Genomic DNA, 18,073 nt, shown 5'->3' on the forward strand with positions numbered 1-18,073 from the left:
TTCCTGGTGGAAGACGTTTGAATGCAGGCGGGGCCAGTTCAGCACCTGGACTCTGCATGCTGTAATAGGTACAGAATGTGTCTTGGCTTTGTCTCACTAAAATTAAGAAGATCCTTCCGGGAAAACAGATTGTCTGGATGAACGACGTGTCAACTGATGATCTAAATCTTTTGATGATTATGCAGTAGATCACAAAATAACCACACTTTTTTTGTAATTCCATGTTGCATTGTTTGCTCACAGTCCTTCAAAGATGGTGAACCGTTTCTCACCTCTATGTCCAAAGGACATGTCAGCTGGGATACTAATTTTACATCCAATCCTGTTACTAACATGCTGCCAATATTGACTTGGAGATGTTCCCTCGGGTGTTTTCTCTTTGTCAGCACACATTATTTCAAGTGTTGTCCCCGTGGCAGCTTAAATACAGAGTTTGAATTACTGACAGAACATTGGATTCTGATTTGATCAACATTTTTACGCAATTATAGTCTCTCAACTATTCTGGGAAAGTGTTGATAAAACAGCAAAATATGATGTGAAAGAGTATCCACGCATGCATGCACTGTGTCCAAATCATCCACGTGTTGTGCATCCTGATCTCAGATTGCTGCCTGATGCATCTGCTTCCTGTTTTAAGCCCTGCACTCTTCTGACCTTGACCAGCCTGAGCCTATGACCCATAAATCCACTTATTTACACTACATGCCACATGTGAGCATATACAGACACATGCACATGTAAACAGAGACACATATCAGTCCTGTGACTGTGACTCTGGTAGCAGATGTGTCATTACAGCAGCAGGACTGTCGGGACACATGTTCACAGTGAAGCATCCCCATCTGTGTGAGGGTGATGGAGATAAACAGAGGACGGGCGAGGAGTGGGACTGTTATAATGCTGAGTGAGTCCAAACTAATGAGCACACTTTGGTCCAAACACTCAGGATGGAGTTGTCTTCAGTTATAACATCAGTTATAACTAGGGCTGGGCAAAGATTAAAATGTTTACTCTAATTAATCACATGATTTCCCTGATTAATCACGATTAATCGCATTTGTATGCAGAATCCAAAAATGAATTCAAAATTAGTGTATAGCTTTTAGCATTTAGTTTTATTTTAAATGTGCTGCCATATGAATGAAAGTGCCATAACATTTGTTGTGCAAACACACTTTTAACATCAGCATCTTTCTGTAGTTTTTATGTAGAAGCCTCGCTCCACTGTCTGTTTCCTTGAATGACTTGCTGCTATCAGTTGTGTGTTTTGCCTTTAAGTGATATTTTAGACTGGAACTACTACGCTGAGAAGACAATTCAACTTGGCTGTGAATGCAGAATTTTTTTGTAAAATTTATTTTGAAATACGTGCTTTTATGTTGAAACGAGTAAAACAGGAAGTAGTGCCGGTTAGCTCCGTGAGCTTCACACAGAGACCGAGGAGCACCTGTAGCGGTGATGTCCAACTTTAAAATGAAAATGGCTGAGTAAAAGTTCCGTACCCTTCTCCATGTTTGGTGGATCCGCAGCAGAAAGCAACAGACTTTTACAATAATAAGAACCTGCGTTAATACGCGATAAAATATGTATCGCGTTAAATAATCAACACGTTAACGCGATAATAACGAGTTAACTCGCCCAGCCCTAATACCTCAACATAGTAATGGAGCAGAGAGAAAAAGAGGCTCAACCCTGTTGATTTTCTTAATAAGCGGGTAACAAACAGCTGAAGCACTCCCAAAGCTTACACATAAACTCTCATTTCATGACAAAAACAAACACCAAACAATAGTTTTTTCAACAGTTACTCTAGTCAAAAGCTTTGGTCTGCAAAACCCCTTTTTCATCTTATAATTAGAAGTCAGCTTCTGTCTGAAATAAACAGTCCTACAAACACTGTTTTCAAAGTGTGTCCTAATAATTTTTCATGAGACTAAAAGTGTCTGGTTATATATTTACCTTGTCTCTGCCTTCTGCGTGTATTTCCTTTCTTTTTTGTGTATGGGCTACATCCACCAACAGCTGGCAGAGGTGTGAGTGTTATAGAGAGGTAGTAATCACTTGAAATGACTGTTTCCTCACTGATGCATCTGGGTTTTATGCTTTGTGTTTCTTCAACTGGCTGTAGCCTCCTTTATTACCACTTTCTAAACCCTGCAGCCTCCCCCCTACCCCACCACCTCTGTCTTGTTTGCATGTGTGCACGTCTGTAAGCACAGGACCAAATTATGGTCCTCACAGGTTTTAGAATTAGTGCAGTGATACTAAGGGAGAGAAAATAGGGCCAAGCGATTGTGAGGTCTGACTTTTTCCTGGAGAACCATTTTGTGATGCAAATGTATTACTCTGTTGAACGCATATTGTTTTGAGAAGCAAAACGCTTTATTTTTTTAAACCCCAGCCAACCAGCCGGACTACCTTCATCAACGCCAAAACGAGGCTGGAACTCGGCTCACAGGACGCAGCAGGGGGTAAGAAAATATTCATAAATGATATAGCTAATATGGGATGTTATATAGCTTCTTGTCAAAATAGGCGAACTATCCCTTTAAGTACAACATCTGGGATTTTGAGACTTAAAGGACCAAAGATGTACCACCACATAACTCACCGCTGCCTACTAATTATTAGCCTTATAGATGCCAGAGAAGCAGGAGGAGGACAAGGATCTGGAAAAATATCATCCATCAGAGGGAAATTCTTTTGTGGTGTTAATAAAAACCAGTGGAGGACCAGCTACACACCAGCATTAGTTTCCTAAGTGTTTCTGCACTTTAATCTGCACGCTGTACTTTAATTAAGGTTGTCACCAGAATCTATAACTCATAAACCAAAAAACAGTTATTCTAAGATAAATGATTTTAAGAATGAGTGTCATATATTCAATATATTGTAGAAAAGTGCTGCCTTATCCCTTTCAAAGCTACACAAATTCATATTTTTCTATATTAAACATGATTACAGACTCAGGCGTCTCATTAGTAGTGAAAAATCAACTAAACTTATGAAGCGATATCAAGCTGTGGTGAAAACAGAATGAAGGAGGACGATATCTACAGAAAACACGAGCCCACACATTCAGCTATGTTGCCACTCACCAGACAGCGTCCGTTGACGCACACCGCCCCTGGCTCTTTGTCGCAGGATGTGCCATCGAGCACATGACCAAAGTTGTAGTAGAAGTTGTGTCCCAAAGCCAAGCAGCTGAGTTCGCAGAGGTTGGAGCCTGGAAGGGGGCGTAAACACTTAGCTGCTTTAATACTTCAAGATGAAGAATTTCTCTGTATCTGCACAACCGCTGGAAACACACTGGAAAAAATCAAAGTCTGACCAAGTCTAATTGTCTCATTTCTAGTCTAAATATCTCATTACACTTAATATAAGACAAACCTGCCTAACAAGTACTATTTCAGCCAGATATAGGGACTTGTTTGAAGACAATACATCTGGAATATCTTGTTAAATGAAAAAGTCTTGAAAACAAATTGTTTTGAGTCACATATCATATGAAACAAGCTTTTTCTTACATTTGAAGAAGTTTTTAAGCTAATTTCAAGATCACTTTTATCTCAAAAGTCCCAAATATCACATCTTATTTCAATAAATCTTGACAAGCCAATTTTCTCTAGTTCCATTGGCAGATTTTTTTGCTTATTTCAAGCAAAAACATCTTGTGTTTGTTGTTTTTTTACTTATTTTTGGAGGGGCATTTTTTCCAGTGTGGAAGAGCAATGTATCTTAGAACAACTTTTATGTTTTATTGGGTGGTTCGGTTTCTTTGAAGTGGGGTTTTATGAGGTACAGTCATTTTAACTGGCAGAAAATGGGACTTGCTGGTCAGCTGTAGCCTAAACAAGTGGTTAAGGGTGCCCATACACAGCATTTAATGGCTCAATCAGGTATGCTGTGCTAGGATTTTTAGTAACAATTTATTGTATGGTGGTTTCAACATTTGTAAAAAAGCTGTTCTGTGAAAAACACAACAGGATTTTACTGAAACATGGAGAAAATCCAGCCCTGATGCGAGCCCTATAGCTCTGGCATAGCTATTCCTATCTGCCCTTCTAACCTGGATACAGACACTTACTGAAGGTAATGACAACTGTGCAGAGGTGGGCAGTAACGAGTTACATTTACTCCGTTACATTTACTTGAGTAGGTTTTTGAAAACATTATACTTCTAGGAGTAGTTTTAAATTTCTATACTTTTTACTTTTACTTGAGTAGATGTGTGCAGCAGAAACTGTCCTCTTACTCCGCTACATTAGGCTACAATGAGCAGGTTACTTTTCTTCTTACCTCTTTGGTATTCTACGCCTCATTATTTTTATCCCCCCGCGTACGCCTCATTTTAATGTTTTATTCTGACAGAGAGAGAGACTTCCGCCAAAGGCTCTACCACCTGACTGTGTTCCACCAATCAGACGCAGCCGTGCGGTCTGGTCACGTGACCGTACTCAATCTCAGCGGCGGGACGGGTTAGCTTTAGCATTAGCAGTCGTAGCAAACAAACAAAGAAACAGATGAAAAATGTCAGAACCAACGGTGGGAAATGAAGACGCAGACGAGGCCTCATACTGAAAGCATGTTTACCTTACAAAGAGTGAGAAACAGCAGCTACATTATGTGTCTTCTGTGTCAACCAAAACAAACGCACATTTCAGCAGAAACTCAACATCTAACTTGAGGAAACATGTAGCGCTAAGTTTCCTAAACTCGTTTTTCCCCCCCATGGATAGGTGAATGTTTGTTTTTTAGGTTACATATGGGTTACATATGTTTTAAACATTTCCTAAGTCTCTTTTATTTCTTATTGAAGTTCTTGAATTCACCTGGATTATTTTAATTTAAGCTATTTTGTAATTAATTAATTCATTTTAATTTATTTTATCAATTGGATGAACTCTAATTGGCCTAAAGATGATTATTTAGTATTTTTGTCTGTCTGATTGAATGCTTGTGTTAACAAATAAATCAGACGTTACTCAACAGTTACTCAGTACTTGAGTTTATTATTTGGATGACTACTTTTTACTTTTACTTGAGTCATATTATTCTGAAGTAACAGTACTTTTACTTGAGTACAATTTTTGGCTGCTCTACCCACCTCTGCAACTGAACTGTTTCTCTAAGTGGAAAAGGGGGGATTAGTCTTGCTGACCTCCATGAAAAGTGGTCCATCTGAAGGAGTTGCCTGCCACCAGTGGTCTGTCATTGAAGGCAGCACACTGCATGTCTCTGAAATCCTCTGAGCCAGGGGGACACTCCTGCACACACAAAGATACACGTGATGAAGATTCTGCGTGGCGAGCTCAGTCTCCGACGGCCTTTACTCCACGTGATACCTTGGGAACTTAAAAAATAGACGGTTTACGTTAATGGAAAACATTTAACTGGCTTCGAGGTGTTTCAGTGAAACAGGTGTTTGCATTCAGAGTGTCGTAAATGCACATTAAAGGGATAGTTCGCCTCTTTTGACATGAAGCTGTATGACATCCCATATTAGCAACATCATTTATGAACATCTTCTTACCCCCTGCTGCGTCCTGTGAGCAGAGTTCCAGCCTCGTTTTAGTGTTGATGAAGGTAGTTCGGCTAGTTGGCTGGGGTTTAAAAAATAAAGCGTTTTGCTTCTCAAAACAATATACGTTCAAAAGAGTAATACATTTGCATCACAAAATCGTTCATCCAGAAAAAGTCAGACCTCACAATCGCTTGGCGCTATTTTCTCTCCCTTCGTATCACTGCGTGCTGCCGCCTGCCGCGCCTGTTACGGTGTTTACTGTGTTTACTGTTTACTTCGGTCTGCACGCATATTGTTTTGAGAAGCAAAACGTTTTATTTTTTAAACCCCAGCCAACTAGCCGGACTACCTTCATCAACATCAAAACGAGGCTGGAACTCAGCTCACAGGACGCAGCAGGGGGTAAGAAAATGTTCATAAATGATATTGCTAATATGGGATGTCATACAGCTTCATGTCAAAAGAGGCGAACTATCCCTTTAAACATAAAGTATAGCTGAAAGAAAAGTCTGTTCACTGGAGAATCTGAGACTACAAATGAACAAACCGCCACACGTACACATTCAAACTTGCCTAAACGAGCTGCGACACATCTGTGTTTTTCCTTTAATCAATACAGGCCCCGTGGACCGATGGCCCACACGCCCACGCAGCACAAGTCTGACACACAGCCAGTGACCTCACAGCAAGTTTCCTGACTGGAGCATGAAAGCGTTACGGCTCTGAGTCGATTTCCAGAGCGGCACGGAAAAAACTCGGGTTAATATGTGAGTGAAACTCCAGATCACACCCTGAAAGGTCTCAGCTGTTACACCTTCGCTGAACACACCTACGCGACCAATTCGTAGAGCAAACATCAGCCATTGTTAAAAAAAACGCTCAATTCTTCACACAGAGATGACAGTTGTGCTGAAAGGACCTTGGTGTTGCAGATCTTGTATTGTCTTGGATCTCCTGCACATGGTCCACCAACTGGGTTCCTGGAACACAGAAAAAAGAGAATGAAGTGGGATGAAGGATGCCAAACACAGAAGGAAAGACAGATTACGCAGCGTAGCGCGCTCTTCTGAGGTCTCAAAACGACTCAGAATAAAAAGCATTTACATTTTCTTTATCACAAATGGACTTTAAATTAATTAAGATAATGAAAACAATGTTACTAAAGACAAAAAGATCTACAAAATCAATTAATTAGTTAAGTAGAATTTGTTCATAAGATCAGACATGTGACCAGTCAGGCATTTTGACTGGCTTGTGCCTGTACTGACACATGAAGTTTTAAAAGTCTTAAAAAGTTTCTCAACTTTTCACCGCAGGCTACGCTAGCAAAGCAAATATAACTGACTGGCTGGATTTAATTCCTCAACCCAAGACATCCTACTCAAAGTAAATGAAAAGATAGATTGTGTGAATCCTGCTTTACTGCTTCTTTAATAAGATTAAATGTTTGTGAACTAGATTTCTATAGAAATACTTTGTTTTTCTATGAAAAACTTATCTTAAAATACTTATATACAAATACTTATATACAAATCAAATACTTAAAATATTTGATTTGGATTTGATTTTGATTTATGATCTTAAAATACTTAAAGTGCAGAAATCTTAAGACTTTGTAGTTTACAAACTGAACAAAATACTCAGACTGGATCCTCAGTGTAAAAGAAATGTGTATTTAAAGAAATGAATCCAAATTTGATAATAATCATTTTATTACTTTTTTATTTATTTATTATTTTATTTAGTGTTTCTCTGAAAAATACATCTCAGGGACTTTTCATGCCATTTTTTTCAGAGCCAGCCTTATTTATCAGTTTGTTCGGGTTCTTTGAGTTTATCCTTTCTCACCTGGTGATACAGGTGCGCGTCCGCACAGAGGCTCCGCCCCCGCAGGTGCGTGAGCAGACGGACCAGCCGCTCCAGGTCGCCCACTCATTTCTGAAGTGCAGCTGCCGCCGCGCTCTCGCCGGGCGTCCCGACAAAGTCTCACCAGCAGGACTCCACGAAGAAACCCAAGAGGCCTGAAACAGTCGGAAACAGAGACCCTGAACACACGTTACATCAAAAAAAACAGAGAAGCCGGAAGTTGATGGCGAACGACCCAAATGCAAACTCACAGTCAAGAGACACATGATTTATTAAGCAAAGTGCTGCAGGGCAGAAAATCCTCCAAATGAAGACCAAAAGCAAATTGAGTCGAAGCATGAATCCAAAGGGATTTCTCACATGATACATAAAAACTAGGGCTGGGCAACGATTAAAATGTTTAATCTAATTAATCACATGATTTCCCTGATTAATCACGATTAATTGCATTTGTACGCAAAATCCAAAAATGAATTCAAAAGTAGTGTATAGCTTTTAGCATTTAGTTTTATTTTAAATGTGCTGCCATATGAATGAAAGTGCCATAACATTTGTTGTGCAAACACACTTTTAACATCAGCATCTTTCTGTAGTTTTTATGTAGAAGCCTCGCTCCACTGTCTGTTTCCTTGAATGACTTGCTGCTATCAGTTGTGTGTTTTGCCTTTAAGTGATATTTTAGACTGGAACTACTACGCTGAGAAGACAATTCAACTTGGCAGTGTTTACAGATGACTTTGGTTCTGTCGACTCCGCCGTCTGGAAGAACTTTAAAATGAAAACGGCCGAGTAAAAGTTCCGTACCCTTCTCCATGTTTGGTGGATCCGCCGATTACTTTCTTTTCCGGTTCCGCAGCAGACAGCAGCAGACTTTTACAATAATTAAAAAATTTAAAAAAAAAAAAAAAAAAAACTGCATTAATGCGCGATAAAATATTTAGCGGTGTTAAATAATTAACAAGTTAACACGATAATAACGAGTTAACTCGCCCAGCCCTAATATAAACAGAATATACCACGTAAGAACCCTGATGGCAGCACAAAGGATGTTACGTTCACAAACTCAATGTTCTCTTTGGATCAAATAACGGACAGTTTGTTGGTATTATCTTGCTACAAAAATGTTAAATCTTCTTTGCAACTGCATCATATAAAAACTTGCCTTTGTGTTTGTTTCTACTCTTTTATGCTGTGAGACAGTGAATGCAAACAGCTACAGAGACAACACGTTTCTCTGCTCTGTAACCACTCTGCAGCATCCCACTGCACCGATGTGCTGCGCGTTCAAAGCTGTCAGCAGGTCATAATCCCAGCCAGTCGAGTATGGCAGACAAACAGAGTACAGAGCAATGGGATATCATTTTGTAAAGAAGAAATCGTGATAAGATTTATTTATAGCCAGGAATCTAACAGGCAGATAAATCTAGATGGTACAAAAATAACAGACACCCTTATGAGCTTAGAGGATCAGGATCAACAGAGCCAAACAATAAAAGTGATTAGAGAAATCTCACTGGTGTTCCTCAAACACATTCCAGAGTTCCTGCCCTGGAGGAGGACTGAAACTGGCAGCTGTCCCACAGGTTTCTCACACAGGAGCTGGAGTGCACACACACTTTTAACTCTTTAGACACACTTTAGAACAACTGCTCTGGCTGTTAGAAAGAGCTGAAGTCAAGGGCATGTTATGCAAGAGCATGCACGAGCCTTATAATAAGCAGTGTTTTACATTCAAACCAGGATCAGACAATTAAGACAAAAGGTTTTTAACTCGTGTCAGTGGCTTTGAATCCAGAGATAAACCCAGATAATTCATTCCGAAAGGAGGCTCAAGCTCAAGTGAAATGGTTAAAAAAGGCAGCAATACAAAAGGAGCTGAACATTAGATTGAATCAAGTGTTGGAACAAGTTGAAAAACAAAATGTCTTTAACAATAAAGTCTATGAAGGAGTAAAACTTTGCTCCTTCTAACAAATACAAACATCTGCAGCAAGATTCTGCTGTAGGCAAAGAGTGAAGAAAGGATGCAAGAGGGTCCTTTGTTGTTTTGTTTAAGTGTCTCTCAAACATTTTCTTCCCAAACCCTCCTCAACCAGCTCAGTCTCGCCAGAAAACATTTCATACGTTTTTTTTCCACGTTTGAAACGTTGTGTCAGACAGTAATTCAGGATAGTAAATTGTGAGATGGCGACATATTCCTCATCTGATTAAAGAACCATTAATGGGAGAGGAAGTAGATTGGGTTGCCTTTACACATCTAACCTTTAGAGACCTTTCAGTGATGTCACCACATTATCAGCTAAACTAAAGGGGAATCGAATGCGCAGTATAAGCGTTGAGTTCGTGCACAACATTCTTTGAGGGATTTTTTTTTTATGCCGGTGACGCCAGCAAGCTTAATAAACTTATTAAGAAGGCTGGTTCTGTCATCGGCTGCAAACTGGACTCATTTGAGTCGGTGGTGGAGAGGAGGACACTGAACAAACTGTTATCCATCATGGATAACCCCACCCATCCTCTCCACCAGCTGCTGGTTGGACAGCGGAGCTCCTTTTCCAACAGGCTCATCCAGCTCCGCTGTCACAAGGACCGTTTCAGGAAATCCTTCCTACCAGCAGCCATCACCATATACAACACCACCCCTCTGGCTGGAAGAGAACTTCAACCTCAATAGGCTTGAAGTCTCTCCTAAAAAAAACAATAACAAAAAACAAAAAATACTGTAGATTTGTACATAGCGAATGTTTATTCACTATTTTTATTTATTTATTGTATTTTATTTTATATTTATTTTATTCTATTCTATATCTTTACTGTATGCTGCTGCAACAAAACAATTTCCCAAATTGGGATTAATAAAGTATTTATCTATCTATCTATCTATCTATCTATCTATCTATCTCTATCTGATTTTCACCATCTGACCACACAGAGACAAAATATTGAGAAAATGCAATTAAAGGGGAAGTAACAACAACACGGCAGCTCTGAACTAACAGTGCAATAGTACATGTTCATTCATTCATTGGTCTTAAAGTGTTGGTGAAATAAAAACAGATAATGCCTTATTTAGAGGCTGTATTGTCTCTGCCCTGTTCTCTCCCGTTATATGGATATACACCGATCTCCAGGGATCTAAATATCTTCCGAAGGACGCCTACTTTCAGCAAACTGTTATCGGTGAGTAGATAAACGTATTTTATGCCAGAAATAAGGTCCAGGTTTAAAAAAAACAAAAAAACTAACTTCCCCTTTAAGGTGACATCTGACTCCAGCTCACATTCACTTTGCAGTTATTTACCTGAGCCACTTGCACTTTGTCCTTCTGAACAGATTTAGTACTTAATGTTACACCGAAGTAATTTACTGAACTGAAGCCTGAGTGTTGTTCCTCACTTTGGATAAGAGTCTCTGCCAAATGAGCGAATGTAAGTGTAAGACACAAAAGTAAAAGTAAAAGCATTTTTTGCAGCCTAGTTTGATTGTTAATAATTCTCTGTTTTTCTCAGAGAGGAAAGATTTATGAAAAAGAACGACTGCAAAACTTTTAAATGAGTTTAAAATGGTTCATTCTTTGAAGCTATTATGCCTCAGATGTAGTTTCTCAACATGTACTGTATTTCTCTACAACAAGGTCATGAAATTCCCACGTAAAACATCAAAGCACATCAAGTGTATCTAACCAATCTGACCTTTAATGGGAGGTACAGCGAGATGGGAAAAAGAACTAAACTAAATGAGGCTCATTGACTTTGTGACTTCTATATTACAAACACACACACTCACCCAGCTAAGACCTGCACTTTGAATTCATCATTTTTCTTGGCAGGGTCACCTGAGGCTGCCCTCATTAGTGCTACGGCCGGTCAAATTAGCGCTGATAACAGTTGGAGATGGGGTTAGCTGGCTTTCAGAGTAATGAAAGAAACCTTTAACCTTCGCAATGCACTCCTTCTCCCTCCTTCAAAGAAAGAGAGAAATATCTTCAATGCCAAAGGAAAACCGATGAAGAGCAAAGCTACCAAATGCTGTGAGTAGGGCTGGGCAACGATTAAAATGTTTAATCTAATTAATCACATGATTTCCCTGATTAATCATGATTAATCGCATTTGTACGCAAAATCCCAAAATGAATTCAAAAGTAGTGTATAGCTTTTAGCATTTAGTTTTATTTTAAATGTGCTGCCATATGAATGAAAGTGCCATAACATTTGTTGTGCAAACACACTTTTAACATCAGCATCTTTCTGTAGTTTTTATGTAGAAGCCTCGCTCCACTGTCTGTTTCCTTGAATGACTTGCTGCTATCAGTTGTGTGTTTTGCCTTTAAGTGATATTTTAGACTGGAACTACTACGCTGAGAAGACAATTCAACTTGGCAGAGTTTACAGATGACTTTGGTTCTGTCGACTCCGCCGTCTGGAAGAACTTTAAAATGAAAACGGCCGAGTAAAAGTTCCGTACCCTTCTCCATGTTTGGTGGATCCGCCGATTACTTTCTTTTCCGGATCCGCAGCAGACAGCAGCAGACTTTTACAAAATAAAAGCCTGTGAGCAACATGATTTTACAATAATAAAAAAAAAAAAAAAAAAATCAATAAAACGGTTGGTTTGTGGCGTAGTGGGTTGAGCAGGCGCCCCATGTACAAGAGGCTATAGTCCTCGCTGCAGCCGGTTCGAGTCCCGTATTGGACGGCCCTGTGCTGCATGTCGTTCCCCCTCTCTCTGCCCCCTGCTACCTGTCTCTCTGAACTTTCCTATCCATTAAACGCACAAAAGCCCCCCCCCCCCAATTTTTAAATAAAAAAATAAAACCTGCATTAATGCATGATAAAATATTTATCGGCGTTAAGTAACGCGATAATAACGAGTTAACTCCACCTTTCCTAACACCTCTAACTCGCTCAGCCTGCACTTTGCACTTTTCTACCTGTTCTGCTTGTGTGTTGTAATTTAGATAGATCTAGATCTATTTAGCCCAGGCCGACACCAGTAGTTGATGGTGAACGACCCAAATGCAAACTCATGGTCAAAAGACGGATGATTTTATCAGGCAAAGTGCTGCAGGATAGAAAATCCTCCAAATGAAGACCAAAAGCAAATTGAGTCTATGCATGAGTCCAAAGGGAGAGAGAAAACTGAGCTGCCACAGAAACACAGAAAGAACAACGGCTGTAAGCACATGGAAGGCAGCTTAAACAAGGATCTGACTCCTGATCACTGTACAGGTGTGTGGCAATCAGTAAACTACGACCAGCTGAGGAGCAAAACTAATCAGAATACACAAAAGATCAAGTTTGCATGAGCTAAAGCTGAATAATGTGCAGGTAAAACAGGAATAAGGAACACTAAAATACCAAATATGGAAATTTAAGGGACACAAAGACAACAAATAACGTAACAAAATTGATCAACTCTGACCTCCAGGGATTTATGTTGTACAAGCGTTCCTCACTGATAAGATCAAAGCATCTCATAAATAACTATTCAAATGTAATTAGTCTGATTAGTTTTACCGTTTTACTTGATCGTTTACAGAGCATTACCAAGTTTATCAGCCATAGAGTCAAAAAGTTAATGCAATCTACCAAAAAAAACATCCCATTTCTCTACCTTTGGTTTTATTCCTCATTTGAACTAAAGTCGTACTGCCTGGAGCGGTACATTAAGGACTAAAAATGTGCAAATGTAAACAGTTGTTAGGTCTTTTATTGTGTTCATTGTGCTTTTTCTATGAGGCAGAACCATGAGCACCATTACTCATCGCAGGGTTTTACAGAATTGTTTTAAACTGATCACGCCAGTGTGTAAGACGGTGTTGTAATGTTTGTGTTTTTAAGTCCTTCGGTGTAATGTCTGAGGTCAGAGTTTGGTTCACAGGAATATTTATTGGTTTGGAGCCGAGTTGGGTTGTGAAATGGAAGTTGGAAGTTTTGGAAATGGAGGCATGATTCTGAGGAGTGTGTTTTAGATGATGAATAAAAACATTATTCTTATTTCCATTGTTTACACTCGAATTAAACTTGTTTGGCACATGGATCATTTGGTCACAGGTAAAGAAGCATATTATGTTTATGTTTATGTTTAGGCCTTTAAGGGCAGATTACAGTTCTGCGTCTATCGTCTTGACGTGTTGCTTTGCTCTGGTCGCGAACCACTTTTCATGTTATGGTTCTGCAACCTCGACCTAGAATTTTCTAGTGACACATTGCAGTTTCCCGCCAAAACGCTAGTGGGAGTCCATTCGAGGAGTCGCGAGTCGCGAGAACTTCGGTGGGGGGAGTGTATACAGACAACCGGAAAGGCACAGCGAGGACCAATCACAGCCGCTTTTGTCTGCGCACTTCCGTTGGTGGTCTGCGTGCGTCTGTCGCGTAGTCAGGATTTTTTTGAGGTGCACGAGAACGCGCGCAGAGCCTCTGGGTGGGGGAGTGGTCAAGATTTTGACGCTCGCAGAGGCTATGCGTCCGAGCGTCAGAGGCTTTGCGTCTGAAGCATAAATTAGGCTTTAGCAGACGCTTTTATCCAAAACGACTTACAAATGTCTCTCCGGGTACTCCGGCTTCCTCCCACTGTCCAAATACATGCATGTTAGGTTAATTGGTGTCTCTAAAATTGTCCTTAGGAGTGAGTGTGAGTGTGGTTGTTTGTCTCTGTGATGGACTGGCAGCCTGTCCAGGGTGCACCCCGCCTCTCGCCCAATGACCGCTGGGATAGGCTCCAGCCCCCCCGCGACCCGACCGATGGATTAAGCAGGTAAAGAAAATGGATGGATGGATGGATATAACATTACAGCTCTCTGCAGAGCTGGGTCTTTAAGAGTTTCTTGAAACATGGAGAAGCAGCATTTAGCTGTTATGCTGCAAACAAGTGGAACAAACTGCCAGTGGAGATTAAACTTTCACCAAATGGAGACATTTTTAAATCCAGGTTAAAGACATTTCTTTTCTCATGTGTCTATGCATGAAATATCTTTTAACTTATCTAGACTGTTGCCTGTTTTTAAATTCATTTAAATGATTTGATTTGTTTCTCTTTATATTCTTTTATGTATTTTTAATGCTTCTTGCACTCCCCGCTGCAATGCTTTTATTTGATGTGAAGCACTTTGAACTGTTTGTACATGAAATGTGCTATATAAATAAATTTGATTTGATTTGATTTGAAGATATTCAGGGACGCCCCTGTTCTGGTAGCGCTCTGTAGGTCATTCCACCATCGTGGAACGACACATGCAAAGAGTCTGGATTGTCTAAAGCCTGATTTATGGTTGTCTACGGAGACCCTCTCCGCTCTCCTATCTATCCGTAAAGGCGACGGAGACTCGTGGAGACCGCAAAGGTTGTGATTGGTCGGCTAACAACATAATTTCCGGAATCACTTTTCCATTTTAGTTTCTTCCTCTCAGAATGGCGGTGTTGTTGAGTTTACTGTGTGCCGGTCAACATTTTAAAAAATGGAGCAAATCTCCAACAACAGCCTTTCTCTCTCGGTCGCCATCGTTCACTGTGAGGAGTGGAACGGAGCTGGAAGGTGAACAACCAATCAACCACTTTCACGCCTACTGATCGGGAGGTGAACTGCCCTGCGTATCCGACATCCCGACGGAGAACTTCGAAAGGTTTAGCAGCCTCTGCGTGACCACGGAGTCGGATTGACGGATAGCGACGGAGAAGCATACCGAGGCCTTTAAGCGTGGTGTAGGCACTGCTAGACGACAATCCTTTGACGACCGGAACGACCGAGTTGTGACGTAAGCCTTTGCGAGTAGATGCATTCAAGTAGATGGGAGCCGTTCCATTAAGGACTTTGTAGGCTGACATCAGTGACTTGAATTTGATGCGGGCGGCTGAAGGCATATTTACAGTTGACGCATCACTCACAGCGGTGCCGGCCTGTGACGTCAAAATGCCGTTTCAGGCCTGGCGCTTGCCTTGAAAAGACGGCGCACCGCGTTGTCGTGCACCGGTCGATTTTTGTAACTCGGCTGTGCCGAGAACGACAAACTGGATGGACCAATGTGAGACCGGCCTCAGTCAGGAGGTGCGTTTGTACAGGCACCTGTACAAAACTGCAGTGAAACAGCACAGGGAGCACGTAAACTTCCAAAACTCGTGGACAGAGACGTGAAGGCAAAGAGGAGGGCAGAGACTCCCAGTGGTGATGCCGGGGGGCTTCAGACATTCACCTCTATTAACTGAATTAAAAAATAAAAATTATCCAGATACTGCAGCAGCATCATTGATGACAGTATTCCTGCTCTTCATTGTTTTCTTCTCGACTTTCTTCGTTGTAGAGTAGCGGTAACCTTCATATAGCAGCAACACCTCTGTGACGGAGAAAATTGAAACTACTGGCGCATCGACTTGTGCCACCGTATATAGCCGACACGAAATCGTGACGTCATCAACACCGCTCGCGCTAGCAGACGCGGCAACCATGCTAGAGGCTTTATGGTAGCCAGTGGAGCTCAATGAACAGAGGGGTGACGTGTGCTCTTTTCGGCTGATCGAAGACCAGACGGGCCGTCGCGTTCTGGACCGTCTGCAGACGTTTCACAGCACAGGCTGGGAGACCAGTTATTTAAATATCATACATATTTTGTTGCAACTCTAAAACATTTCCATCAGGATTAGTGTCAAGTATCATGTAATCAAACATGTTGATGGAACAAATTCAGGTTGAAAACAGTCCTACTTGTTGATTTAAATGCTTAATGTTTAAATTCAAAGCATCAATCACACATATGAACAAGTTTGTTCTTTTTAAAAGTTGCACTATTTAACTTAAACTTGTTTTCAGTTGTCAACAAACTATAAATTCCAACTTCCACACACCAGAAGGTGCAACCAAAATTTGCTCAAATAATCAAAATAACCGTCTCTTGCAGTGATAAACAACATTTTCCTATGAGAGCAGTTCCCACCAGTACAACAGTTCATGTGCTCCTCTGTGACAAAAGGAGAAATCCACCCATATTCTGAATTTCACAATACTTTTTCCCGTCGTTAAACGGACAAATGTTGAGGACACTGCCAGAGCAGCTGCAACAATGCAAAACATGTTTCATCAATCTAAATTAATCCAACACAAACTTTAAAAATGATTTTTATTCATTCAGACGTGGAGCGAACAGGTCCAGCGTTCAGGGTGGGAGCGTCCTCGCGGTGTAAACCCTAACCACACACCGGTTTTGTTTCAGTGACAGCTTAACATTTTTTCCTAACAATGCAAAATGAATGAAATATGGGGGAGTCGGTTGTTCCAGCCAGGCCTGGGGGGGAGTTTGATGGGTGTCAGTCTGACAGCAAGACTTATAGTGATGACAGATGGGACTGCAATTGTAGGAAAAAAGGCGGGTGCAGCAGCAGAACATGGAGAAACCAAGAGGATGGCAGCTAAAAGGAGTGTCAGGCAAAATCAGGAGACAAAAACCCTGCAAAAACAACCCCCCCCCGTAGACTTCAGCGCCCCGTTAATTGCCTTTGAGTGGTTTATTATCTAAATGAGCAAGGTTTTCCTTTGAGAGCAGGGATTTTCCTCCACGCAAATGACCTTAATCATAACATTTAACTCAGTCAGTTGTAAGAAAATGAAGACGTAAAAGGCAGGAAAAAGTGGGGGCGAGGTGGGAAGTGGCCTCGGGGCTCCGGCAGGTTGGGACTACAAGGCTCGATGTATAAATACAGACTGGTGCCACTTGTTGAAACACTGTCATTCATCTTGAAGCTGTGCATATTTGCTCAGCTTAACACCCAGGTTGTTGGACTTTCTGAGAACAATTCAAGTCCAGCTTGAAAGACCAAATAAGATAAACATTCTTTAATAAAGATGTGGTTCAAAGATCTGATATCAATACGTTGTATTAGCAATAAATACCTACAAATGATGTGGATCTAACAGTAAATAAGAGTGAAAAAAAGAGGTATTTATCCTCTTTTTAGACTATTTTTGGACTTGCTCAGCACTCACACTATTATATCTCATAAGTCCAGCAACAAATCAGTGGCAAGCAAAGAACATTTGGCAGTGAAGATGGTTTCGTTGTTGGAGACCAAAGCAGTGGAATAATCAGATGGATTATATAAAGATTACAGACCCAGTTTGGTTCACTTTAAAAGCAATTTAAAGCATTCTGTTTAAAATCATTTCATGGAAACATCTGTGCTTAGCTGTGATCCATCCATCCATGTAATTTAAAAGGAACCGGAGTTGACGAGCTACTCAGGTGTAATGCAGTAGAAGGCATTTTGGTCAACATTGTGCAGTGATTTGTGTTGAAATGGTTCGGTTAGACTTACGTTCTGTGGAGAGGAGAGGCAGCCGGGAGCGACCAGCAGCAGAGCAAAGGTCAGGACCTGGTGCAGAGTCGGCCTCCTGGAGACACGGAGAGAGAAGCAAGCAGTGTCAGTCGCTCGGTGACGTCACCCCTGTGCTGTTAGACTTCGAGCACAGCCAAACCCCAGGAGTGAAGCTGTTACAGCAGAGTTGGACAAGGCCATAGCTGAGGCATCACTGCAAACCTCTGTGAGCAGGAGCAGAGGTCAAGATTGCCCCCTGTCCAGCAAGTATCATTAATTCTTGATTCTTGAAGTATCATTAATCCCCCCCCCCCAAAACAAACTCCCACATAAGCTGACAAGAAGGGCCCAAATGCCCCAACTCCAGGCTCTTCACCTC

At 41.0% G+C, this 18,073-nt stretch overlaps 1 protein-coding gene across 2 annotated transcripts in view; it reads right to left on the minus strand.

The window, feature by feature from the left end:
* adamtsl5 (ADAMTS like 5) overlaps positions 1 to 18,073 on the minus strand; it is a 53,323-nt gene that overhangs the window by 21,827 nt on the left and 13,423 nt on the right. For both annotated transcript variants that reach the window (XM_075466935.1, XM_075466934.1), the window contains exons 3-7: positions 17,695 to 17,770; positions 7,376 to 7,548; positions 6,447 to 6,507; positions 5,165 to 5,270; positions 3,102 to 3,229 (exon numbers count right to left, since the gene is read on the minus strand). In XM_075466935.1, coding sequence (XP_075323050.1) covers positions 3,102 to 3,229; positions 5,165 to 5,270; positions 6,447 to 6,507; positions 7,376 to 7,548; positions 17,695 to 17,770 — 544 coding nt within the window. The remainder of the gene's footprint in view (positions 1 to 3,101; positions 3,230 to 5,164; positions 5,271 to 6,446; positions 6,508 to 7,375; positions 7,549 to 17,694; positions 17,771 to 18,073) is intronic.

The sequence above is a fragment of the Odontesthes bonariensis genome, chromosome 1, assembly GCF_027942865.1.
Source record: "Odontesthes bonariensis isolate fOdoBon6 chromosome 1, fOdoBon6.hap1, whole genome shotgun sequence".
Classification (NCBI taxonomy): Eukaryota; Metazoa; Chordata; class Actinopteri; order Atheriniformes; family Atherinopsidae; genus Odontesthes; species Odontesthes bonariensis.